General features: G+C 41.3%; 1 protein-coding gene across 1 annotated transcript in view; it reads right to left on the reverse strand.

Moving 5' to 3' along the window:
- Positions 1-27,379, reverse strand: part of LOC124553295 (protein roadkill-like) — a 54,706-nt gene that overhangs the window by 12,651 nt on the left and 14,676 nt on the right. The window contains exon 2 of the mRNA XM_047127176.1: positions 3,144-3,699. Within this exon, the coding sequence (XP_046983132.1) occupies positions 3,144-3,699 (556 nt within the window). The remainder of the gene's footprint in view (positions 1-3,143; positions 3,700-27,379) is intronic.

Below are 27,379 nucleotides of genomic sequence, written 5' to 3' on the forward strand. Positions count from 1 at the left end.
CTAGGAAACTGTCCCCTCTCTCATTCTTTCCAATAATCTTATAATGTCTCTTAACTATTTCTTTTTACCTTCCCCTATTACAGCAACCCAATGATTATTAGTTGTTTCTCTCTTTTTACATACAGAGATACCTATTCACTATTGTTGTATACTCTCTTCCTGTCACTTGATTTTCTGGGAGTGACAATGGCTTCCAAAACTGAATTATTGTTGCTATTGTTTTGCTAATTATGACACAAGTAAATCACTGAACTCTTCAAAATTACTCCTGGGTTGCTATTCAGCGTTGACCTTTTCCACAACTTCCTCATCCTGTTGATATCGTCACATTCCTCTAACAGGCCATCCTCCTTTCCATTTCAATTCGCTGATCACGTTAAATTTAGATTCAGGCACCATATTTTCTTTTTCATATTTCCCAGCCTTCCTACAACTCCCCCCTTTCCCCCTCACCACTCCAATCGCGGATCTTTGGGACTACCTCGAGTGAGCTGTTCTTGCCATGGACTCTAAACTGAGAAGCCTAGTGCAGCTGGCCTGTCTGTACCTTCCAGAAACTCACTGACTCTCTTCCCACATACGTTGTGCTGCCAAAGGATCTTATTCAGGCCTTTGACAGGTTGTCACATTAATGCGATTAGATAGTATATTCAAGGGTGATGTGTTTCGAAAACAGCTTCTTTAAAGAAAATGTAGAGCCATTTTAATATATTTCGTGTTTCAAACATGAATTTTCATGTCATGCTAACCAAACAAGAGAGAACCAGGCTGAATAATTAACAATAGGGGCTAGAAGTTAATTATCAATGATCTAGGAAGTGCAGCCAGTTTAAAAAAATGGTTCAAATGGCTCTGAGCACTATGGGACTCAACTGCTGAGGTCATTAGTCCCCTAGAACTTAGAACTAGTTAAACCTAACTAACCTAAGGACATCACAGACATCCATGCCCGAGGCAGGATTCGAACCTGCGACCGTAGCGGTCTCGCGGTTCCAGACTGCAGCGCCAGAACCGCGCGGCCACTTCGGCCGGCCGCAGCCAGTTTAACCAAAAGAGAAAATTTCTAGTAAGTAAACATCACAAAGTATTGCATAAATATTTAAGTCTAGCCAAAAATTTTATTAGCTATCAGAAATTCAGGGGAATATATAAGTAAGTGGTGTGGAACAAATGGAAGTTAAATATCAGTGACTCTTCAAAGTTCTGGTTATCGGAGAAGGTACAGCAGCAGCAATGGGTAGGGTAGAGAAGGCCATCAGCAGCACCCTATCTGAAGGAAATCCTGTGGTATTTACTGGACAGTTTTGTGGAGATACAGAAAACTTGAAAGACAGGCAAACAAATATGACACCTTTTCATCAAGGAAGCAAGCAAAGCATGTTGACCACTAAACCCCTTCTGTGGGAGTCAGTGTTACGAGTGCTCTGCATGATGGCTGAACAGAGAGAAACAATATGGGGAGACTCCACACTGTATGGGAGCACCCAGAGCTGCCGTTAGGCCTGGGTTCTTATCCTTTGAGCTGGTCACAGGTTGCATGCATAATGATCAACCTCACATGGGTGCACAGACGCTCACATCACCTTCTTTTCTGCGAATCTTCTATACAAGACATTAATGAGGAACTGTTTCATCCGCTGTGCCTTAAATGTAGTTAAAAAGTTTTCCTGTACCGTCTAAAGACAATAAAGGATTGTGCTGAGAAAATTGTTTTCAGATTGTAAACACCGAGTTCGGAATAGCAATTGCTCTGACTATCTACTTTAGATGAACTGATTTACTCTGGTCTATATTAGCTACATCATCAATCGAAAACTGTAAATATGTTGTTGCTCAACATGATCTGTGCTACAGTAGGCTACTTTGTACCAGGTGCTGGTTATGAGTGACACACTTAGTCATCATCTTTTCTTGTGTTTACGCAGCGTGACACTATTGTTAGGTATTTTACTGCAAGTAGCAGTTGCAGAAGACACACTACACCGCTTTAAACTCTACTTTACGCAAACAGGATTTTAGTGACCTGCACAGTGCACAGAATGAGGCCTGAGGCACAGCTCGTCTTGGCCCCAAACTAGACACATCACTGCTTCGGCTTATGTGCTGAACAACACATCTTTGTGCCAACAGCAAAATGACTGATGCTGTATACAAAGAGTTTGTACCTTTGTTGAGATACCTGATGGAGAAAGCCGTAGGGCAACGTTTTGTACACATGCAATTTAATAGTGACAACAAATAAGGAGGGTCTGTTTAAAGGTCAAAATTTTTGAAGCTATGAAAACTTGGGCTATTTCATGACATCTGCTGGTAAACACTGTTAAATTTAGAGATATGTCTGAATGTGACAAAACTGCCTGTTGGCTTCTATCTCTGTTTCTTTGGCCGATGTTCGTCTGATGATTTTACTGATGTTACGGCAGCATGAGTGGCTGGCATTGTCAAAGCTACACCCTCCATTGCCGGTGATGAACTGGAGCCGAGCTCACAGCCAGAGACCATATGTACCTGTTGCATCAATGTCTGGGGGCTTTTCCACGGTCATTTCCGGTGCAATTGTACTCTTGCTACCTGCGACGGTCGTTCGCTGCATGACAGGAATCCAGGATCCGTTTACCTTAAGGCTTTCCGCTTTCTTGTTGAAGCCATTCACGTGTTTTTATATTTCTACAGTGAATAAGCGGCTGATTTCTCAAGCTGGCCCAACCTGCAATGTCTCTTATGTTCTTTCATCCTGGTAATGATTGATCATCCAGTCATCCCATCTGCGGCAGCGAGGTGGGCTCCAGTTCACCACTGGCAGTGGAGGGTGAAGCTTTGACAATGTCAGCCACTCGTGCTGGCGAAACGTCAGTAAAATCATCAGACGAACATCGGCCAAAGAACCCGAGATAGAAGCCAGTAGCCAGTTTGTCAACAAGTGGTGACGAAAGCCTTAACAATTCTCTTTGAATCTGCCAGGCAACAAAAGTATTCTGAGGTAGCAGCAAATGGCTGTTGTAGGCATCAAAGAAGCTGCATTTTACAGGACAAAGACATCTATACAAACTCAGTGGCAAACATTATAGCCTTGAATACACACAGACACACACACACACAGATATGGTGACAGAGTGCAGGTGATCATCTTGTGTCGCACTTACCTGGTTTCTGTTAGTGGCCCACCGAGCAACTGACTCACTTTGACCACCTCATCAGGGTGGTTGAGGACCGCATCGGCCCAACCCGCTGTGGCAAACACCAGCGAGTTGGCTTTTATGAAGGCGACAGTGACCTCTGCGAGGCTGGGACAGGAGTGCCTCACTGCCAGCACTGCCGTGCGCGCCGCGTTCTCTGCTGACAGCTGACTGGCCAGCTGCTCCTCACACTGGACCTTCAGCTCCCACACGCCGTACCTGTCTGCAGCTGCCAGCAGCTCTGGGGCCATGCGGGGCATCTCGGGAGCATGGAGGGAGTTCATGTAGGCCAGCAGCTGGTGCAGCACCGGGCCCTCGACGTCGGGGACGGTGACCACACTGCTGCTGGCCTCCGGCGTGTCCTGGCAGAGCATGGCGGCGAACACGGGGCTCCTGTCTGCCAGGACGGCCCTGTGCGCCACCAGCCGCGTGTCCCCGGCCACCAGAGTCACCGTGGCCCCTTCCCCAGCATCCGTAGCAGCAGCCTCTTGCACCTCCTTGGCGGCTGCCATTGTGAATGTTTCTGAAAAAAGGCATCACTGAACAGCCATTTGCCCTTACACAGCACCGTAAATTCATGTATTAGGCATAGGTGATCTGTGCTCAGCAGCAGCGGGTAAATATCGCCCATTACATGTCAGTCACAACTGCATGACATCCTTCCATAGCCACAGGTGATAGCCACGTGTCTTCAACAATACAATATCAAACACCTGTATTTATCACAAGAAGTCGACAGAAAGGGGTGAAGATACTATTTCTGTAATTTCTAGTCGCTGTACAGTGTTACAAAACAATGAAGGTTTTAAATATGGAGATCAGGAGCAATACAAACAAGGCCTGGCGAATCTATAGCTCATAATCACTCCCGGTATTTAGGAAACTGCTAGTAATTACCTTTCCTGTTCCACTCCCAAGTAGAGCGACAGTGAAACAAGTACTAAAATGTAGACTTTCACGGGCGGAAATATCATGTCCATTATAATTATCCGGGCTGTTATGCCGTGGTCGGTTGATGAATTATGTGTCAATTCCCAACGTTTCGTCTCCGACTGCGGGAGACATCTTCAAGGGGGTCAGTAGCTTGATGGAAGGTCCAACACACCCACTGGCTCGCTACTCACTGTACTGGGTGTGTTGGACCTTCCATCAAGCTACTGACCCCCTTGAAGATGTCTCCCGCAGTCGGAGACGAAACGTTGGGAATTGACACAGAATTCATCAATCGACCACGGCATAACAGCCCGGATAATTATAATGGACAGTGAAACAAGTGTCTATATGCCTCCTTATGAGTCCTAATTCCTAGCATCTTATCTTTGGGTCCTTACGCGAAATGTACGCTGGTAGCAGCAGAATCGTTCTGCTGTCAGCTGCCAAAGCCAATTCTCTACGTATTCTCAATGGTGTTCCTTGAAAGAACATCAGCTTCCCCCCAGGGATTGACATTTGAGTTTCCACAGCAGCTCTGTAACATTTTCTTCAAACCTATTGCTACCAAATGTTAGAAGCCTGCCTCAATTTCTTTGATGCCCTTCCTTCAATCCGACCCGGTGACGATCAACACTCACGCAGTACCCAAGAATGAGTCGCATTACCGTTCCATAGACATCTACTTTACAGGTTATTTACACATTCATTTATAAAATGTACTGCGTACTCGCCTTCCATTCTACGCTACTTACGTGCTCGTTTTATTTCATATCGCTTTGCAGCGTTACTCCAGGATATTTAATCGACGTGACTGTCAAGCAGCACACTTCTAATGCTGTAGTGGACCACTACTGGATAGTTTTTCCTACTCATCTACCATAGCTTAGATATTTCTACGTTTAAAGGTAGCTTTCATTCATTATACAAACAAGAAATTTCGTCTAAGTCACCTTGTACATTGCTAAGTCACTCAAAAACACCACCTTTCTGTACCTCAGCATCATCAGCAAATAGCTGCAGATTGCTGCCCACCCTGTCTGCCAGCTCATTTATGTATATGGAGGATCACAGGGATCCTCTCACACCACCCTGCCGATACCCTTGTCATTGATGAACGCTCTTCAACAAGGACAGCATATTAGATTCTATTATTGAAGAAGTCTTTCAGCCACTCACATATCTGGGAACCTTTTCTGTTGCTATGTCCATTAACAGGCTGCAGTGCGACAGTTGCAGATACTTTCCGGAAATCTAGGAGTATGGACTACCTTTTGCCCTTCAACCTGAGTTCGCAGTATAATCATGCCAAATGACAAGGCGAGATTCACACATGCAATTATTTCTGAATTTGCGCTGATTTGCACACAGAGGCTCTTAAATAAAGGAAATTTATTTTCTTTCAACTGATAACATGTTCAAGGATTCTACAGCAGACGAATGTTGAGAACATTGATCTGTAATTTTGCAGATTCGTATTTTTATTCTGGTTATATGGATGCACTTTTTTTCCAGTCGCTTGGAATTTTGTGCTGGACAAGAGATTCTCGACAAATGAAAGCTAAATTAGGGGCCTATGCCGTATATCGGGTGTCTCCAAACATTTTAGCCTAACGGCCACACTGGCTGTTCTGCTAAATCCCAAGGGCAAGACCTGGCTACAGCCTCTAAGTTTTCCTGAGGCCTGATACATGTTTTGCTCTGCTCACCTCGGTACAATTCAGTTTTTGTGACGCTTATCACTGTCGTCATTCTTTACGAGCTGACAGTGGCACTGCAGTTGCCATTACGCAATGAACAGCTATTATTGCATGAAATCTGGGAGGGAAGAAAATGTGTAAGACTCTGTGAGTAATCACACTGAAGTCGGAAACGAAATATCAAGCAAAAATAGGAAACATTAACGGAAAGGAAGAAAAGCTGTTAAAAGTGTTAAAAACAATATAGCAGGTTGCCTTGGCTGGCTGACTGCAGTAATAAAAATGGATGAGCCAGCCACTGCCACACACTAAAATACCCAGCCTAAGAGCAAAGGGCAAGAGAAACACAAATGCTGAAAAGATGAATACCAAGTCGAATAGACAGCACCAGACGGGGCGGGGATGAGTTAAAATGCAGGTAGGGTGAAGGGATGGAAGACAAGGCCACATGCCAACCCTTAGACTGAATGTTAAAATCCTCCTCTCGAATAAAACTTGAAGCTAGATCGGCTGTTCAGGCACTGCCACCTAACACTGCAGGCAGTGCGCCAGGAAGGTTAAAGGTCCGTCTCAGGGCGGCTAAATCTGGACAGTCCAATAAGATTTCAGACACTCAAGTGTGAACCACAGCGACACTTAAGTGGGTCCTCGCAACGTAGGTGACCGTGAGCCAGCGAAGTATGTCCGATGAGGAGCCAGCAAAGGACGATGTAGTCCTTGTGAAAAGCTCGCATGGAGGACTACCACACATTCGTCGTCTCCTTTACCATTCGTAGCTTATTCAGCAAAGTCAGGGAGCAGCATTCTGTATACCAGAGCTCGAAAACTTTGCGGCATAATACTGAACCAAACAAGAGATTCCGGTAGGCCGATCTCCAGACTTTACAAGTAGTCTATCTGGCTAGACTTTCAGCAAATTCATTTCCCAGGATTCCGACGTGACCTGGGGTCCACAGAAAGACTGATCGTCCACTTTGTTTGAGGATGTAAACAGGCTCTTGGATGACCGTTAGCAAAGGATGGCGATGACAGCACTGGTGGAGAGCTTGCGAGGTGCTCAAGGTGCTCAAAGAGCCGCTACAAATGAAGAAGGACTTCTGATGCAGGGACAGATATGCTCAAGGGCGCGAGAGAATGCTACCAGCACTGCAGTGGAAACACTGCGGCCATCTTGCAAGGAGCGCTGTTCAGTATGTCGTGCATGACCGTAAACGAACCCAACATGACCATCGACCTTCGAGCCATCCGTGTATACTGTAAGTAGGCTGTTTATGTTTTCTTTATGTAAGTTTGCTGTTTATGTTTTTTTATTGGCAACGTTACGTAGCACTCTGTATGAAAATCACTGGCTGTGCTGTGTGCAGTATGTGGCTAGTTTGCATTGTTGTCTGCCATTGTTGTCATGAACTGCTATAGCTGGATGCGAACAGCGCGTAGCGCTGGGCAGTTGGAGGTGAGCCGCCAGCAGTGGTGGATGTGGGGAGAGAGATGGCGGAGTTTTGATAATTTGTAATACTGGATGTCAGTTATGAATATTAAGGTAAATACATTGTCTGTTCTCTATTAATATCTTTCATTTGCTAACTATCCCTATCAGTAGTTAGTGCCTTCAGTAGTTTGAATCTTTTATTTAGCTGGCAGTAGTGGTGCTCGCTGTATTGCAGTAGTTCCAGTAACGAAGATTTTTGTGAGGTAAGTTATTTGTGAAAGGTATAGTTTAATGTTACTCAGGGCCATTCTTTTGAAGGGATTTTTGATAGTCAGATTGCGTTGCGCTGAAATTATTGTGTGCCAGGTTAAGCACAGTCTTGTACAATTGTTCTAAGTGGACGTTTCATATGTTTAAATTGTTCTAAGGGGACGTTTCATATGTCGACCCTTAGCCTAGGATACCTCACTGGAATCTTCTGATTTTTTCTTGTAGTTTGTGTATTTAGTGTAGCTTTTGTTTATTGCTAGTGCGTAATTGTAGAGAGAATCTCCTTTGTAGTTGCAGTCTTTCATTGTTGTACAGTAAAACAGTTGTGGCATGCATGTAGCTTTGCGCCAAGTATTTCGCTGCTGCAATTAACTAGATATTATTTTCAGTGCTATGTTAATGTGTTCTCTTATTTTTGCTATTCAAATTGTGCTTTTCTGTGTTATCGTATGAAATATTGTGACAATAATGGCGTGTGAAAAACGTAACACTCGGCTCCAAAGTAAACTAAGAAATGACAGTGAAGACGAAAGCAGTGTGTTGGCCCCACCATGTAATGAGTTAACTAATGTTCAAAGTAGTAATTTGGTAACTGTGCATAGGGAAATGGAGCGGGCGTCAAACAATGGCGTAGACAGTCAAACAGGTAGTGAACAGGGAAGCATTATCGATCGATCGGTCGGCAACAGCTCGCCTCAGGAATCCGAAATGATAGGACACAATTTTGCAAATACTGTAGATTCAGGTTTTGCGTCCTCACCGTTTTCTCAAATAAGTCAAGACACATTGTCAGCTTGTCAAAATGTGAATGTTGCCGGTGCAAATTCACTGCCGAAAAGCACTGAGGAAAGTGTTTCAGACACCAATGCATTGTTATTACAATTAATGCAACAAATGGGAGAAAAGCTTCAGAAGTTAGACACAATGGAACAACACCAGAGACAAACACAGCAACAGTTAGACACAGTGGAACAAAATCTTAAAAAGTTAGACACAATGGAACAAAATCAGAGACAAACACAGCAAAAGCTTCAAAAGTTAGACACCACACTCGAACAAACACGTGAAGATTTAACTGCTGAGTTACATAACATTGTATCGAAGTGTCAGAAAGTGTGTAATGACGTAAAAACACAAATTTGTGAGCATTTTCAACCTATTTTTTCGCGGCATGAAAATGCATTACAGAATCACGAAGCAGCCATAAAAGAACTGCAAACTATTGTTCATGAAAATCATGAGACCTTGCGGGCTAAAATTGACTCAGTTGCATCTACCGATTCGGTTACGCAACTTGCAAAAACTCAGGAAAACTTAAAGGACACAGTAGATACTCTGAAAATTGGTTCAGAAAGACACATGGAGGAAATTAGTTCATTATCAGAGAAAGTAGCCGAACTTTCGGATCAGGTCACTAACTTATCTACGAAGGTAGATGATAATCTGAATGACGCAAAACCGGTAGTCTTTAATGACACAGAAGAGTGCGAACAAATTAGGAAACTGAAACAAAATCTGAATCAAATTAATACGCAACACCAAAGAGAAATGCGGGAAGTACAAGATCAGCTGACACAGGTAATACAAGAATTACGTATTTCAGAGGACACTCGCGCCCCAATACGGGAAGAGGGACACAGAAATGCGGAACAGCCACAAAATAATAACACAGGGCATTTCGGTAATTATGAAAGAAATTGGCAATGGGCACCGAATTTTGAGATCGAGCCGCCGACACGACGTAACAATGACCGACATGCTACTCGCCGACACGATGATTTTGATTATACGCTGTTCATTATTACACGTAAATTCAAAACATTTAAGAATTCTGCCAACGACATTCATCCACAAGCGTGGCTCCATCAATTCTCTCATTGTTTTCCTCCCAACTGGTCATTGGAGCACAGGTTAGAATTTATGTGTGGCTACTTAGAGAATGAACCAGCTGTAAGAATGCGATCGGTCATTCACGATTGCCACAGTGAAGGAGAATTTTACCATGCCTTCCTCTCAGCATATTGGTCTCAAGCTACACAAGACCGCGTAAAACATAGCATTATGATGATGAAACACTTTGAACAATCTGAATTTTCCAGTCTTGTCAAATATTTTGAAGACATGTTGCACAAGAATCAGTACCTGTCAAACCCATACAGCCCCTCAGAACTCATCCGCATTTGCTTAATCAAATTACCTGAACACTTACGGCATATTATTTTAGCAGGACGTTGCAAAGACGACATTGAAGCTTTTCAGGGACTGTTACAAGAACTGGAAATTGACATAGACAGTCGCGGGATGCGAAAACAGGAAAACAATCACTACAGGTCACATCCGTCACAATTCCGTGACGACAGAAACAATAAATGGCCACGACAAACCTATTCTTACAACGTAAATCGTGACCAAAACAGACACCACCCATATGACAACCACTGGCAGAGTAATAATAGTTACAGAGAAAGATCGCACTTCCATAGTAATGAATATGACAGAGACCCTCATAGAAACAGACAATTTAGCAACCAGAACAATTTTTATCACGGGAGACAGAATAACTTTAGACGCAACGGTCCAGCACGCAGTTACGACTCAGAGAGAAATTCTCCACCGCGTGACAGACAAGAAAGAAACTATGTAAACTACCGACAAAACGACAGACGTGAATTTCATCAGAACTGGCGAGCTTTAAACATAGCTGGGCCCTCTCGGCAAGCCGAATTTGTGGAAGTTAGGCCTTCTAATCCCAGTAACGGCGCGCGCCAACAAAGAAACAGACAATGACTCACACCGCAGGCAGCCGCGTGCGACCGCTGGCTCAGGGAAAAATAACATTGACGCTAACCTTGAGAAAAATTCCCGTATTCTTTACGGACGAATACCGCATGATAATTGCATTCAAGTTGAAATCCTGCGTACTAGGAAGAGTAAAGGTTTACACCATATTTCACATGTAAAACCATTTATTGACAGATAATCTGCTTTTTAACTTAGTCTTTGCAATTGTCACTTCACGCTACTTGTACAATTTGTCACACTGAGAAACTGTTAACATGCAACTATGTTTAAAAGCTAACTAACCATCCAGCCAAGAACATAGGTAACTTAGACAAGTAATTGCTAATGCATTGTTATTGCGAACAGACGACACATTGTAATTGTGTGTGTACATTCTTGCTTGTTAGTTGCACGATTAGAACATTTACCAGTACTGCTAATGAAATTTTCATGCAACATTTTGGTTTGCTTGAGAGTGGATTCAGGATTTGAGGTGCTTTCTGTGAAATGCCAGATGACACAGTGGTTAGTTTATGTGACAGCTACACGATTTTGTCACGACGCTGCTAATGCGTGACAATTTACAATATTGCTTTTGCGGTGTATCTGTTTTATATCTGCACAGTTTTTTCTGAATTCTTCTATAAAGTGAGACATGTTTTAGTGGTGACTTTTGTGCTATTGCTACAAGGAAACAGCCTTTTCTGTAGCACAACAATACGTTACAGCACAGTACTTTCTTCATCACGGCAATAAGCGTAATAAGTATGATATCTATACGCAAATCATTTCACTTTGTTTATCATGAGGTAAGTACATTGACTTCTGCAGAACTTAGCTTTCGGAGGACAATAACTACGACACTTCCCAGAGATTATCTTACAGCAAGACGCACATTTAGCGCTACAGGACATGTATTTGAGTGATTAATTTTGTACTAAAAACATTTATTTTCAAAGATATTTGAAGTACAATGATACAAAGGTTTTCTGTAATACATTTCATTCCATAGCTGTAATCTGTAACACCTGAGGGTATAATTACAATAAACCTCAGGGGGGTACACGCCTACTTTGTGTACCATGTGTTTGGCAAGCACAAGGAGCCCTAGCTAATATGGTATTTGCTTATACAATTTAACACATCGGTACCATATTTCTCTAACACATAAATTACACAGCTATCTGATCATTTAACTGAGAGAGACAAACCTTTTTACTACGTCAGTGACAGATGTTTACGCAATTACACAGTTGGGTAACTTCACACTTATGAAATTGTATTTTGTCTGTACTTTGTGAAATGTTCATATTTTTTCAGAACCATTGTGATACTATGAGAGCTTTGAATGATGTATTTGGTATGAGATCATGATTTTTAAAGTACGTTTGAGGTAGATGACACTACTGAAATGAGCAGAGAACTTTCTTTAGGTTTTGAAATTATTGGAGGAAGCTACGACGTTTTTGAGATTTGACTGAGGTGTTATGATGTTATTTTTACAACGACGATGTGTATTATGCTGTTGAGGTATGTTTATGTCAATAAGATGATGCTACCATATATGAGGAATGTGATTACGTGTTTATATGTATATGAATAATGAATAGAAGTTAGGGACTCTTGACTTGTGAAAAAGGATGTTGGAAACCGAGAATCATACTTTAAGAATTATGAAATGTGTGTGTAGATGCGTGAATGTATCACAATGCCGGCGAAACTTTTTTGGACGCTGTTATATTCATAGGATTTTGTTTCTACACATTTGCAACGTAAATTCTCGACCTGTGAAACTTTTATATGAGACTGTCACTGTAGCGGAAAAATGTCGTAAATATTTCCATAAGAAAGTTAAGTGACCACCTGCACGTGCGTCGTCGGCACACAGCTGTGTCAGACACCTGGAGAACAAGCCATTAGGGTGTGCCTTTCATCGCTAATGCGACACGTCGTTACTTGAAAACATATGATTTTTGTAATGCGTTGTGGGCACACAGCTGTGTCAAACACCTGGAGAACAAGCCATTAGGGTGTGCCTTTCATCGCTAATGTGACACACTCGTTACTTGAAAACATATGATTACTCGCACTTTGTGCTAATTACTGAAATGCTTATGAATTGATGGGAAATATTCGTACATCTGCACACCTGATTATGACAAGTGTCTTTCTACGAGAGTTGAGAGCCATTAATTTATGAAATGAAATGTCACATGACTACTGAATGATATTTTTATGCTTTGCTTTTCATAGTAGCTTATTTCATTTAATATCTGGTTTCCAGCTGTGTTGCAGCATTGCTTTTATAAAATAAAATGCATTTGCTAATGTGAACTCTTTCTGTCAACAGATCTATTAAATAATTATTTTATGATCCACATTCTTTAAAAAAGGAGCACTTGGAAAGGAAAGAACAATACGAAGGAACTAGTAACAGTAAAACATAATTTTCTTTTCTAGTACATGGTAATATTTTTTTTACAATAAGTTGTTATGGTGCACCACTTTAATTACATAGACATTAAGATGTGAATATGCATTTCCCTTGTCTGCATTGTTGTTTTTACTGTAATTTTTTTCTGCTTGAGCTATGTCGTGTTTAGGTATAAGTTGCTGCTGTTTGCCAGGCATAGTGTTACTGAATTGGACTTTGTGTTACTCTTCTAAGCTAGTTTTTCTTGTTTCCTGCACAGTGCCTTATATTAGTTGTAATATTGCACTTGCTTTGCTAATTTATGCTGCTAGCTTTGCCAATTTGCATTTTTTTGTCATTTCTGTTTGTGTTGATTTGTTATGTTCTGCTGCATTGCCTCGTCCCTTGGTATATATATCTGAGCTCAGTAGATTTAAGTTAGCTTAAGAGGGGGTAGACTATATAAGAAACTGACTATGGAGAATAGGTAAAGAATGCATTGCGAAAAAAGGATTTGGGCCCCAATGAGTATTGTACCATCAGAAATAATTATTTTGAAAGAAATATGAATAGAATACAGGAAGGAGGTATAGGTAGGATTTTCTTGGAAATAAATGATGAGGCAAGCAATGTGTGAACATATAAATACAGAAAGCATGCTTAGATAGAATTTTTTTGGTGGAAACAAAGGATTATATACGAGGAGAAAGCATGCTTAGATAGAATTTTTTTGGTGGAAACAAAGGATGAAATACGAGGAAAGATATAGGGAATGAAGTTTTGGGGTGGACTGCAGTACCAAATGTTACACTGAAAACAGACCCTGTCCTTTCCTTTTGTGTTATTCCGCTATATGTTTGTGTACCCTTGTGTATTTGTGTTTTTCCTGTCTTTATGTGTTTAGCTGATGAGAGCTATGTTGTAGAATTTTTCTAATACTCTGTTATTTTCTTTGTAAAGATGTTAGACCTTATTTATTCTGTTTTGTTTTAATGCTCATGTGTGAAGTTGACATTTCAAAAGTGATTCTGATCTTTTATTTTTGTACACATGTCATCATTCCTGTAACACTGATGTATATGTTTATTTCTATTCTTTTGTAAAGCCCCTATTACTACAAATATTATCTGTATTGTTATGTTTTTAATGATGTATTTTGTATCTTTGTAATTGTATTCTTATGTTATATAATTGTAATTGACACCAGTTCATCATATTATTAACTTGAAAGCATTCATTTCACTGCACACATTTCTGTTGGTCATAGTATATGGACAATATGTGAGAAGTAGGGACTGTTAGTATTTGCACGTGTGTTACTAATTCAGCAAGGGACTGGATAACAGCATTGCTGGTTTTAAAGACAATTCCAAAACCTTTGTGAGTGCACAAGTGGTGGTTATGGACTTGCTCTATTATACGCAAGACTCTTCAATGGTGATTGTGCACCTGCACAGTCGCAACAGATGGCTGCTGGCCATCTCTACAAGGACTGCAGTGGGTCTGCATCTTTGATGACCCACCAATACCACACTTTCTACAAGGACTGCAGTGGGTCTGCACCTCTGGTGGCCCACCATTAACACAATCTCTACCAGGACTACAGTAGGTCTACTCTGTGATTACCTACCTACCAATCTTCTTCAAAATGTCGAATGACTCTGCTGTGGGTTTGCTCTGTTGTGGCCCATTACCTGTCAGCATTTCAAGAATCCGCACTGTCTTACCGTTGGAAGGACAATACTACTTCTTCAAGACTGCATGGACATCCACTACTTCCGTGTGCATTGCCTTTTATTGCTCAGACTTTGATAAAAGAAACGGCAGTTTTACTATGGTGAATGATCAGGACTGTCTTTATTGACTGTGAGAAATTTTAGCTGTTGACCAACATTGTATTAATAAGTGTGTGCATTTGATATCTTTCTTACTGTAATTATGAAAAAATTTTTCAAATCTGTATTGGCCACTGGCCAAAAATATTTGTAAAATTTTTTTGTGGGGAGCATGGGGGCTATGTAAGTAGGCTGTTTATGTTTTCTTTATGTAAGTTTGCTGTTTATGTTTTTTTATTGGCAACGTTACGTAGCACTCTGTATGAAAATCACTGGCTGTGCTGTGTGCAGTATGTGGCTAGTTTGCATTGTTGTCTGCCATTGTTGTCATGAACTGCTATAGCTGGATGCGAACAGCGCGTAGCGCTGGGCAGTTGGAGGTGAGCCGCCAGCAGTGGTGGATGTGGGGAGAGAGATGGCGGAGTTTTGATAATTTGTAATACTGGATGTCAATTATGAATATTAAGGTAAATACATTGTCTGTTCTCTATTAATATCTTTCATTTGCTAACTATCCCTATCAGTAGTTAGTGCCTTCAGTAGTTTGAATCTTTTATTTAGCTGGCAGTAGTGGTGCTCGCTGTATTGCAGTAGTTCCAGTAACGAAGATTTTTGTGAGGTAAGTTATTTGTGAAAGGTATAGTTTAATGTTTGTCAGGGCCATTCTTTTGCAGGGATTTTTGATAGTCAGATTGCGTTGCGCTAAAATTATTGTGTGCCAGGTTAAGCACAGTCTTGTACAATTGTTCTAAGTGGACGTTTCATATGTTTAAATTGTTCTAAGGGGACGTTTCAATACTACCACTGAAATGGGTACACTTCAAGAGAAACAGGCGACAGAGAGCCGCGGGGTGAACCGAGACTTTTGGGACTAGTGAGAGGTCTAGAGGAAGCTGCAGTCGAGGTACAGACCTTGGAGGTGTACGTGAGTGGGCCTGGAAGAGAGGTGGTAGAGGAGAAGACGAGTTCAGAGAGAAGGCACCGGACACACAATTTCTGTTCACCTATGGGAAGCATCCAGGTCATTTCATTGCCACGTTGATAGCCGATGCACGTGCTGCGCTTTACACATTGTTACAACTACTTCTGACAGTGTTAAATGTATGGTGCTGACGTCTTCCGAGGAGTACAAAGGTGCAGTAGTATAGCACCATGTTGTATTCAACATGTGCCACCCGAAAAGCAAAATGTAATGGACTGTTGTGTTTTGCGACTGCTGTTTCTTAGTGAAGATACAGTCAGTTTAGCACTGAGTAATTTAATTTAAATTGCCTTAACGCTAAATTCAATGCAATTGCTTACTCAGAACCCAATTTTTACATCAGCTCCGCAAACTGTTGATTCGCAATGTAGCGATTTTTATGAAGATGGTTGCTGGAATTTAATTCTTCCACTCAAACAGTTTGACCAGCTGCAGAAGTTTGCTCATGTCCTTCCCTTCCGCTTCGTTGACCTGTGAAGAAAAATGCTGCTGCCGGCCGCGGTGGTCTAGCGGTTCTGGCGCTGCAGTCCGGAACCGCGGGACTGCTACGGTCGCAGGTTCGAATCCTGCCTCGGGCATGGGTGTGTGTGATGTCCTTAGGTTAGTTAGGTTTAAGTAGTTCTAAGTTCTAGGGGACTTATGACCTAAGATGTTGAGTCCCATAGTGCTCAGAGCCATTTGAACCATTTTTTGAAAAATGCTGCTAAATGAAACAGACAAAAATATTTACAGATGTAAATTAAGTGATGAGCAGCATTTGAAGTCCTGCTGATGATTTCCACTAGTAAACATGATTCACAACCATAGACAATTGTGAGTGGTGGTGGTGGTTTGTTTCTAGGGCCCTCAACATCCATCTTTTTCACATTCCAGTCTCCCCATTTTTCTGAATGATGATGGTGAGGAGAACAGGAACACCCAGTCTCTGGGCAGAAAAAAATCCGCCGATCTAGCCGGTAATCGAACGTGAGACCCTGTGATAGTCAGGTTCCAATACTAACCACTAGACCACGAGCTGTGGACAATTGTAAGTGGGATGTTACAGTTACATAAATTTTATTAATCATAATTACCATGCTTAATTTCATTATGTTTATTGAATTACGTTACTTAGGCACAGTAAAGTTTCAGGAAGTGTCATAATTAATTACAATTAAAGCGTTCATTTACACTATATATATATATATATATATATATATATATATATATATATATATATATATATATATATAGAGGTTCGTTGCTGTTTCATCTCAGTAACTCACGGAGGTAAGCCAGACGTGAGGTATCCACCTTCCTACGAAGAATCTTACCAATAGATTCGCGGTAGCATCGACATCAAAGCCCATGGCTACATTCATGATGAAAGAAGATACCGAGGAAGAATTACTCGTTGCTGCTGCGGAACTAACAGCGGCCTACGAAGTTGTCACGCATCGTCAGTCCTTCAGTTCTCTCGACTGTGACGTAAAAGTGAATGCCTCAATGTATCCCGACTACAAAGTCGCAGCAAAGCAGTCTTACAGCCAGAACCAAAGCTATAGCGATTGTTAAAAATATTATCGCACCACACTCCGTGTATGAACGCACAAAACATTTGCAGAGAGTTTCATTTTAGAACACTGGCACCGACGCATCGAACCAGGAGGCCGAAAAGGTGTTTCCTTTAGTTGACCACTACTTAGCTGAAACTGGCAGAATCCAAAAGAAGCTGTTCAAGTTTGAGTCACGTAATAAGGAAACATCGGAGACAATTGCAAAGTTTTCTTTAGACCCTTTAAGACAACTGCAAATTCCATCAGATAAATTAATCGCTTTAGTGGAGGCAATACCAATAACTTCGGAGGGCTTCAACGACGCGCTCAGCGGAATGTGTTTCACCAAATTAAGGAGCGACTAGGAAACAATGTAGAGGGAACTGGATGGCCTGCCCGTAATCTCCACAGTACTAGTATCAAGCGCTGCTGCAGCCTTAACTCTAGACATTGAAACAACCGTCGTGAAAATACGTAATTGTGTTTCAATACACTCTGGGAGGACAAGTTGAGTAAGTTCTGCTTATACGTTGATGTAAATCATCAAACTCTTCTATCTCATTGAAAAGCAAGATGGCTCTTCTTAATGCCCGCAGTTGAGAGAATTCTTAACCTTTGGACAATTTTTTGACGCCAAAGAGGCCACTTAAAATAATTGGATTTTTTCAGTAATCCCATGCGCGAAATTTATTTCACGTTACTACAGTCAAACTTGGCTCTGTTTGAAAAATGTATAAAAAACGAGAAGAGTAAAGTCTCGATTATTGAAGTAAGAAATATATTAATTTACACTTAAAGGTGTCTAAATGAAAGGAACACAGCCAATTTTACGGGCATGCAAACAAACATGTATTTGAAGAAATTAAACAATGAGAACCCTAACCAAGAAATAATTTGATTTCAGAATTTGAACTAGACACAATGGCTTTCTGTACCATAACATGGTACAGAAATGGGGTAGTTATCTTCATAAAGATCAGGTATTTGATTGGATGACGCCATCTGAAACCACAGATTGCTCGACGATTGAAAACGCTGCTATGTACCTGAATAAAAATTATGCGAATATTTCAGGCGACAATTGTTTTCGGTAATAACATATGAGAGAGAGGTCTGAAGAGCTTTTCGAAACTCAGGGGAATGAACTGTTAACACTCCGTGGAAGAAAGGTGGATTTCCTTTCTTAAGGAAACCCAAAATCCTGAACACAAATGCCGACTACTAGAATCTTGCGAGTATTTTTGTTCTATTCCCGCACACAATGCCACTGTGGAAAGAGCATTTTGGCTGACGTCGACCCAGTGCACTGACGAAAGAAGTCGACTGCTGACAGGGACTGTGGAATCAATCTTACAGTGCCAGTTTAACTACAAGCTGACTTGCATAGAGTTATATAAATACGTAAAGGGAAAAAAAGATTTGCTGAAAGAGGTGAAATCTTCAGAAATATGTGGTGTACCAATTATTTCTCCGCAACAAATTACTTGTAAATGTGTTCTAAATAAAAATAATTTTAATAAATGAATTACTTGCTTCATTTCTAGTGCCCTGTATGAAGAGTGTGCCGACGAGTCCCAACTAGATAGAGCAATCCTAATCACACAGGAGATCGAATTTCGTGCAACATACAGATACAGTCATGAACGTAAGTATGCATGATAAGGGATGCTACGTATATACGAAGGACGCACGGAGATAACGATCGAGGTCCATCAAAATCTTAAACTTTATTCGTGATGTCGTCTCAGAAAGGAATGGAAGTACTGCAATATGCCAAAGTTTTTCGTGAAATCGATCAAGTCAACTGAAAATCCGCGTCGAAGCTTTGATGTACTTGAGAAGAACGATGTTGGTCCATTCGATGCCGGAGAAGAACGACCTCCGCCCTCTGTGGTTCGTATTGTGTGCTGCAGCTCCGTGCTACTGGCGTAACAATACTTGACCGTCACTCACACAGTGAGAACCGAGTTCGAATTGTTACGTTGTTTAGTAACAAAGCACAGACAAGTGAAGTTAAATGAAAGCGACAGAAACGCAGGAGGATGAAGAACGTTCCGGTCCTGTGCGGAATGCAGGGAAACCAAGTGCTGAGGCGTATTTCTGGTTCTTCAAAATGATCATGGACCTCGAGTCACGTTACAGCTACGACTGTAATTATTTACGACTGATAGCCTTTTAGAATGTTCCACTGATGGAAAGGTATAGATTAACGGACGCCGGCCGCGGTGGTCTAGCGGTTCTAGGCGCTCAGTCAGGAGCCGCGCGGCTGCTACGGTCGCAGGTTCGAATCCTGCCTCGGGCATGGATGTGTGTGATGTCCTTAGGTTAGTTAGGTTTAAGTAGTTCTAAGTTCTAGGGGACTGATGACCATAGATGTTAAGTCCCATAGTGCTCAGAGCCATTTGAACCATTAACGGACGAATTCAATCAAATGGCCTCCTATGTTACGGACAACTCACCTGATATTTCCCTGAAGAACTTAATATTCAAGAGTTATGCCTATTATTGCGTATAAAAATCCTCGAAACCCTGTGTCGTACGAAAGAAACAGACGGATTTTTGTGACAAACCACAGTGTAAGTTTTGTGTACGCCAGAACTGTCATGTTGAGTGTGACAGATTTAGAGCGACTGTTCTAAGAGTGATTTACAGATAAATAACGAAAAATACACAACTCAGATTCAAAGTCTGAACAAGCAGGAATAGCAACTTGAAATGAACTACGTAAGTGGAAAGCAGGGAACTTTTGTGAGAGCAAAAAGTTACGGACGTTTGAAATCTAAAAAAAAAATCTGATTACTAAAGCAATGTATGCGGACTACTAGAAGACTCTTCCGTTTCGTAAAATTTGAACCAACAAAGCATATTACAGCAGACAGCTATCATTTTATTCGTTCAATATCCATTTGCTTTCTTCTGGGCAATCAGTTTTACACATTTCTTCACGTGATCAGAATGAGTAGTACACCCATAAACGACGCCATCTGGCATTTTTCATCAGACAACTTTCGCAGTTTCTTTCTAGCAATTAAGATGGCGGACTTCGGAGGAAGAGGACATGATTGTGTAACGTCACGTCGACAACGCGACCATTAGAGACGGAACAAAAGCTGAGGTGAGGAAACGATGGAGAGGGGAAAATGGTCGTGCCCTTCCGAAGGAACCGTATCGGCATTTGCCTTAAGCGATTTAGGGAAATCACGGAAAACCTAAATCGGGATGGCAGGACGTGAGTTTGAACCAGCGTCCTCCCGACGGCGAGTCCAGTGTGGTAACCACTGCGCTACCTCACTCGATGCTGACGTCGTCTTGACGTTTTGAACGCCATGACAACTCCCTTTATTTTTACCTCTATGCATAATGACAGATTCACAATCACTGAAACTGAAACACCACCTCTGGATTTACGCGACGTAATCTACTCTGTAAACGTTAACCATCACAACTGTCAATAAACAACATGTAAAATTATTTAAAGTCCAATAACGAAAGAAAATACGTGGTTCGTAATAACGACACGTTACAACACAGAAAACTCGCTCTAACATGCAATAGAGACGTAATATAACATAGAAAATGCATAGACCCTTATACAGTACAACAATAACATCCCACATAGATGTAAGCACAATCTAATGTAATACTAGGTGGGAAGTACAAAGACGTACGTATAGTACAACAATTATCTGAAGAGGAACACTTGAAAATGGCAATTCTGCCGAAACGAACCCTTTGTGAATCAATGTAATGAACAGGAGTCAAAACAACTGGCAGCTAATTAGTACAGTCGTAGGAGAATGTCATTTTTACCTCATGTTCAAAAAAATGGCTCTGAGCACTATGTTTACCTCATGTTCGCAGCAGTCCCAGTAGAGAAGGTTTTATTCTTGTGTCGGTAAAAACAGGTAACACAAATTCAGTTTAGGGCCTAGTTAAACACACAATACCAATCATCGTGAGTAAGCGGCCCAGACTCACTGTGCAATACCTCGATTTCCAGCAGTTCCACGTAAACAGTGGGTGACCAAAAACCTACCATTCGCGTTGCTGCTACGTGTATGCAACGGAGCGCGGCTGCGATGCACGTGTGTAATAAATAAGCACCAATACGTAGGCAAGGCATCATCAGTGTGGCATTCCTGTCTCTCCGGCGTGCGTTCGGTAAATGCGAAAACGTGGACTATGTCGATGTTGCCAAACGAAACGGGACCAACGCGTTGTTATTCTGTTCTTGGCTGCCGAAGGCCAAACAACAGAACACATCCACCGGAGAATGAGGATTGTGTATGGGGCGGCACGGCTGTTGACAAGGGGGGGGGGGGGGGGGGGGGAGGGGCAGGAGGGCGTTGCCGCTTCATGGAAAAGCACGTCCCCATATCACAAACGATGTAACGCGGAAGTTACGCCAACAGGACGACGAGGTGGTCTGACGGGTAATGAACCCCTGTGTTCAAAGGATCCGATCTGATGTGATCCCTGCCTTTTGTCTGATGATGATGGTAGCGAAATGATGGGATGAAAACGTCGTGATTGTGTGTTTGTGTTTAGTGTCTGAGTGTGTGTATTTCGGTGTCTTTAGCTTGTATGATTTGATTAAATGCGTACGTTATAGTTCCTGGTACTTGTCATGATGGGGAATTTGGTTCTGGGGTCAGGTGGATTTTTTCCCAGATTCCTGATGAGTAGGTGTTTGGAGTCTGAGGATTGGTGGAAGAATTTAATGGACTTCTTTTGGATGATTTCTGGATTTTTTTGTATACTGTGAGCTGTGTAGATATGTGTCTGATTGATACCGGCTAGCATCAGCAGCAATTCTGAAGTATTTGTTTTGAAGTCTCTGTACTTTTGCGATATTGGTGTCTGCGGCCATTGACGAGATTTCGGAACCATAGGTGATGGCTGGTTCCATGGTGGTTTTGAGAATCTTCTTTTTGGCTTTCATGTTGGACAGCGGATATATGTACGGGGCGCGCGCTATGCGCCGACATCCCCCCTCCCCCCTCACCTCCCCCCCCTCCTCGCCAGACCGTATTGCCACCCGCGCTGCACCCGCCAGTCAGCCCGTACGCTGTTCGTTCTTTTCTTTCGACAGTCGACTCGACAATCGAGTTATCGATTACTTTCCTATGTAGCACGCGCGTCCACGTCATCGTATTTTATACGTTTCTCTCTAGCACATAGGTAGCTAACACATACCTACGAGAAAAGTAGCGGCCATTCTGGTAATCTTGATACGTTATTCTGTCTGGCATTTGTCGAGAAAAGTTGGGAATATTCTACTGTTTTCTTGTACAGAGAACCTTCGATACGTAGCGTTGTAAGTACGGACGATGTAATTAACCAATTTTCCAGGATGAATAGGTGCATAGTATTCATCATTTAAGAAAGAGGACCATAATTTTACCTTTTTTTATATCATAAAGGGCAATGTCTTGTATATATGTATAATCAGTTTAAATAAAACAAACTTTGCATATGACTTTCTTATTACGGTAAAAGTAAAGGTAGCTCAAGATATCTTTTGGGCTCCTCCTTGAGGTTTTTCTGTATCCACCAATGGCACCCGCCCCATATACATCTACATGGATACTTTGCAAATCACATTTAAGTGCCTGGCAGAGGGTTCATCGACCCACCTTCACAACAATTATTTATTATTCCAATTTCGTACAGCGCGCTGAAAAACGAACACCTACATCTTTCCGTTCCCTTATTTTATTGTGATGATCGTTTCTCTTATGTATGCCGGCGTCAATAAAATATTTCCGCATTCGGAGGAGAAAGTTGGTGACTGAAATTTCGCGACAATATTCCGCCGCAACGAAAAACTTTCTTTTAGTGATGTCCACCTCAAATCATGTATCATTTTAGTGACACTCTCTCCCCTTTTTCGCGCTAATACAAAACGCGCTGTCGTCCTTTTAACTTTCTCGGTGTACTCCGTTATTTCTTATCGTGTAACCGAAATTTGACGGATTCCTTATAGCACTTATGTCGATGACTTCAGACTTTTCGTTAATTAGGGTCAATTTCCGCACCATACAGATATCTTTTCTAAATCGTTTTGCAATTTGTTTTGATCTTCTGACGGATTTATTAGTCGATAAACGACAGCATCATCTGCTAACAACCTAACAAAATTGCTCAGATTGTCTCCTAAATCGTTTATATACATAAGGACATATAAGACTACCTTGGGGAAAGCCAGAAATCACTTCAGTTTTATTCTATGACTTTCCTTCAATTACTACGAACTGTGACCCCTCTGACAGGAAATCACGAATCCAGTCACATAACTGAGACGATATTCCATAAGCACGCAATTTCACTACAAGCCACTTGTGTGGTACAATGTCAAAAGCCTTCCGTCAATCCCGAAATACGGAATCAATTAGAAATCCCTTGTCAACAGGACTCAACACTTCATGTGAATAAAGCGTGTGTTTCACAGGAACGATGTTTTGTAAACACATGTTGACTGTGTGTCAATAGATCGTTTTCTTCGAGGTAATTCATGATGTTGGAACACAATATATGTTCAAAAATCCTGCTGCATATCGACGTTAACAATATGTGCCTGTAATTTAGTGGATTGCTCCTACTGCCTTTGTTGAATATTGGTGTTAGCTGTGCAACTTTCCAGTCTTTGGGTACGGATCTTTCGTCTAGTGAAGGGTTGTATATAATTAGGTATGGAGCTAATGCATCAGCATACTGTGAAAGGAACCTGATTGGTATACAGTCTGGACCAGAAGACTTGTTTTTGTTAATTGATTTAAGTTGTTTCATTACTTCGAGTATATTTACTTCTACGTTGCTCACGTTGGCAACTGTTCTTAGTTCGAATTATGGTATATTTACCTCGTCTGCTTTGGTTAAGGAATTTCGGAAGGCTCTGTTTAGTAACTCTGCTTTGGCAGCTCTGTCTTCGATAGTATTTCCATCGCTATCGGCCAGAGAAGGCACTGATTGTGTCTTGACGCCAGCATACTTTACATTCGACCAGGATCTCTATTTTGTGCCAGGTATACTTTGTTCAGCATAAGAGTAAACCCGGTGTAAACAAACACAAGCTGGACGATCAGTCAGCAGCCGCAGCTCTGCTCTCCCACACTGGCGGTGTCCCGTTCTTTGAAGTGGATCCAACGCACGAATTACGTATCTTATTACTACGTCACTGTGAATGAAACTAAGACATTCTTATCTACTAACAGCCATCAAAGTTTTTTCTTAACCACACTTTAACTACGTTTTATTTCAAAAACCGTGTTCTCTCACAGTTTCCATAAACGCCACTTGCGCTCTGATTGTCGCGCTGTTGATACGAATCGTGTAAATGGATAACTGTTTCCTGCTTAGTGAAACACGCACGCAGTGTCAAGAAACAAGTTGTTCTTAATGTTTTTCACGAGCTTACAGGGGAAAACCAGCTCTGACGTTTCTCGAGAAACACTATGTAATAAAAATAAGAAGGTGGCTCATTTGTATGCGCGATGTAATCTATAGATTGATGGGTACGTGTACTTGCGGGCGGCGAATCGAAAATCGTAATTTAGTGTGTTTTTCTTTGTTCGGTTTGAAAAACTAAATCATTTTAACATGAAATTCATCAAATGTGTGGTAATTAATTCATACGTAATAACTTTTTCAAGAAAGTGTACATCTAGTTTCCAATTACATATCGCATGAAAAATTCTAGTTTTCTTTGGAAACACACATTCTTAGTTGTCGATATTTTAAAAAAGATTCTTAAATATTGTTGAAGTTAAGAATACATTACACAATTAAAATTTTTCGAGGAATATGAAAAGTCAAATACTCTGAATGTGCCCATTGTTTTGTAGGACAGATGTGATGTCTCGCGAGCCAGAGCGGTGAGCGTGGTAGAACAATGGCGAACAACAGTTTTCACGGCGTCGAGCTCACTACAACAATGCTGCAGTTTTGCAGTTGTTACCTTAACGCTGCAATCTGAACCCAACCGAACTGATCTGGAGCAGAGGTAATGGATTTATCGCGAGAACTGGCAGGACATTTAAGCTTGCAAACGTACTAAAAGCTTTGTGACACGTCACTGCTGAACGATGAAGAAATGCCGAACAGTACCTCATAAAAGAGGGCGAAATGTGGACCTTTTGCTGGCTTTGGATTCTGATGGCGTCCTTATGAACGTAGCAGCACTGAAATTTATTCCTCTGTCTCCGATAAGGAAGGAGTTGGATTACCAGGCGACTCACTGTAATACCATCAGCGGCTTCAATATTTAAATACCTAGGAAATCCTCTGAAAATGTTGAATGATGGTTGGTTGTGTATTTAGGACAGAATGCTGGAAAACTGGAAGCTTCAGGAGTGTTATAACTATTCTGTGGACCAGTGACTCGATAACGAACATTTGTCAAGAGAGATGTAGAGCTGCAAGTGGAAGGCGCCATCGCATTAACAGCGTCTCAAAAGCGTGGAAAAGAGGAATAAATACATTAGCATCTGAAGCTCATCCTGATGTTTACTCATTAGTGAAAAATCTTCGAGAAGATGCACAATACCACGGCCACCTAAATTTCGATGGGAAAAGAAGACAGAAGGGCGTCAGCAATGAAGAATGGCGAGTCGGTTACGAAGGCCAAAGAAACTTCAGACTTGTGTAAACTTAAACCATCTCAAGGACCAAGCCTTTTCTACGCAATAATCGCAGCACTTGTCTTGAGAGGGTCTTTTGAATCAAAATCTGTACGGGCAGACACCGAATAAAAATTCTTTAGAGTGCAAACTTCGGCAATAAACATGGAATTAAATCCATACCTCATCCCTCCGTTAGAAGGCGAGCAAACCTGCATGAAACTGGTGAGGACGAAATAATCATAAAAAAGCGACAGGTCGCAGTTTTGCAGCCTTTCCACACTTGCTGAAGCTAATTTCCAGTAACACATGTCGTCGACTACAGAAGGCCTGTTCAGGATGTGGTTAGGCGCTCCCTCGCCGCAAAATGGGACGACCAGACGATGTTACGTAGCGCATCTTTTGCTTGTAATTTTTGACTTATGGCGTTGAGGGTACGTGTTTTTCTTTTTGCTTATGTATTTTCACTTTAACTCCTTTTCCACAATTTTTGCTACATTAACTGTTAGTTCATTCCCTTCAGCCAGGAACCGCGCTGCTGCTACGGCCGCAGGTTCGAATCCTGCCACGGGCATGGATGTGTGTGATGTCCTTAGGTCAGTTAGGTTTAAGTACCGTAGTTCTAAGTCTAGGGGACTGATGACCTTGGATGTTAAGTCCCATACTGCTTAGAGCCATTTTTGTCAGTTCATTTTGCTTTCTAATTGACATGCTTGCCATATCGATTGCTACTTTTGTAGTGGCTATTACAAGTATGTGTTTTAAGGCATTTTTGTGTTATTGTAAGTAAACGGTGCAACTGCAATAAAATCTGATAAAGGAAATTTTACAGTTATAATCGACCTCAATGACTACAAGGTTTTGACATTTTTCGAAGCTAACAACATAACAGAACTATCAAATAAACCAACAAATATACAGCATAACTAAAGAAAAGTACTAAAAGTTGTAATGCAATACTAACGGAATACCAAAAGAAATCACGTATTTTAATTAACCCACGCACACTGACGTTATGTGCTTAACTAAAGATACATAAATTCAACTCATACCAGCTCAACTGTCAATCTGATAAATAGCGCAATATATTTGATCAGCAAAAACTGAACAAACTACTAACAGAGCTGTATACATATAACAAGAAATGTACCACAAAAAATTCAGGTACTTTTGCAAAAGCAATAAAAGACATCCGGATTTCACGTAATGCGAAATTTCTCCCTTTTGACGTTGCAAACCTATATACAAAGATACCAGTACAGGAAAGAATATGAATTATGTAGCAAAATCTATTACAGCAGAGGAAAACGACTGTAGAAACTTATTAAATCAGAGGTCTCCTTAAAACGAATTTGTCAAAAAATTATTCTGAATGAAATGGAAAGATCTATATTCAAGCATTGGAGTAGCTATGGGAAATTCTGTAGCTGGCACAATTGTGAAAATTTTTCTCAACACATCAGAAGAAAACTTTTTACGCTAATAGTGCCCTGTACTTAATAAGATCGTTTACTATTATAGATATGTTTATGACACGCTAATGTTGATTTATGGAGACAATACAGACAATATTATGCTGAAGTTACTGAACATCCTCCATCACAATACCAAATTTACTGTGGAATTGGATATGGACAATTTAGTAAACTATCTTGACATAAAAATTAGCAAAGGCAACAATCGCCACACATTTGACATATACAGAAAACC

This window comes from Schistocerca americana, chromosome 11 (genome assembly GCF_021461395.2).
Source record: "Schistocerca americana isolate TAMUIC-IGC-003095 chromosome 11, iqSchAmer2.1, whole genome shotgun sequence".
Taxonomy (NCBI): domain Eukaryota; kingdom Metazoa; phylum Arthropoda; class Insecta; order Orthoptera; family Acrididae; genus Schistocerca; species Schistocerca americana.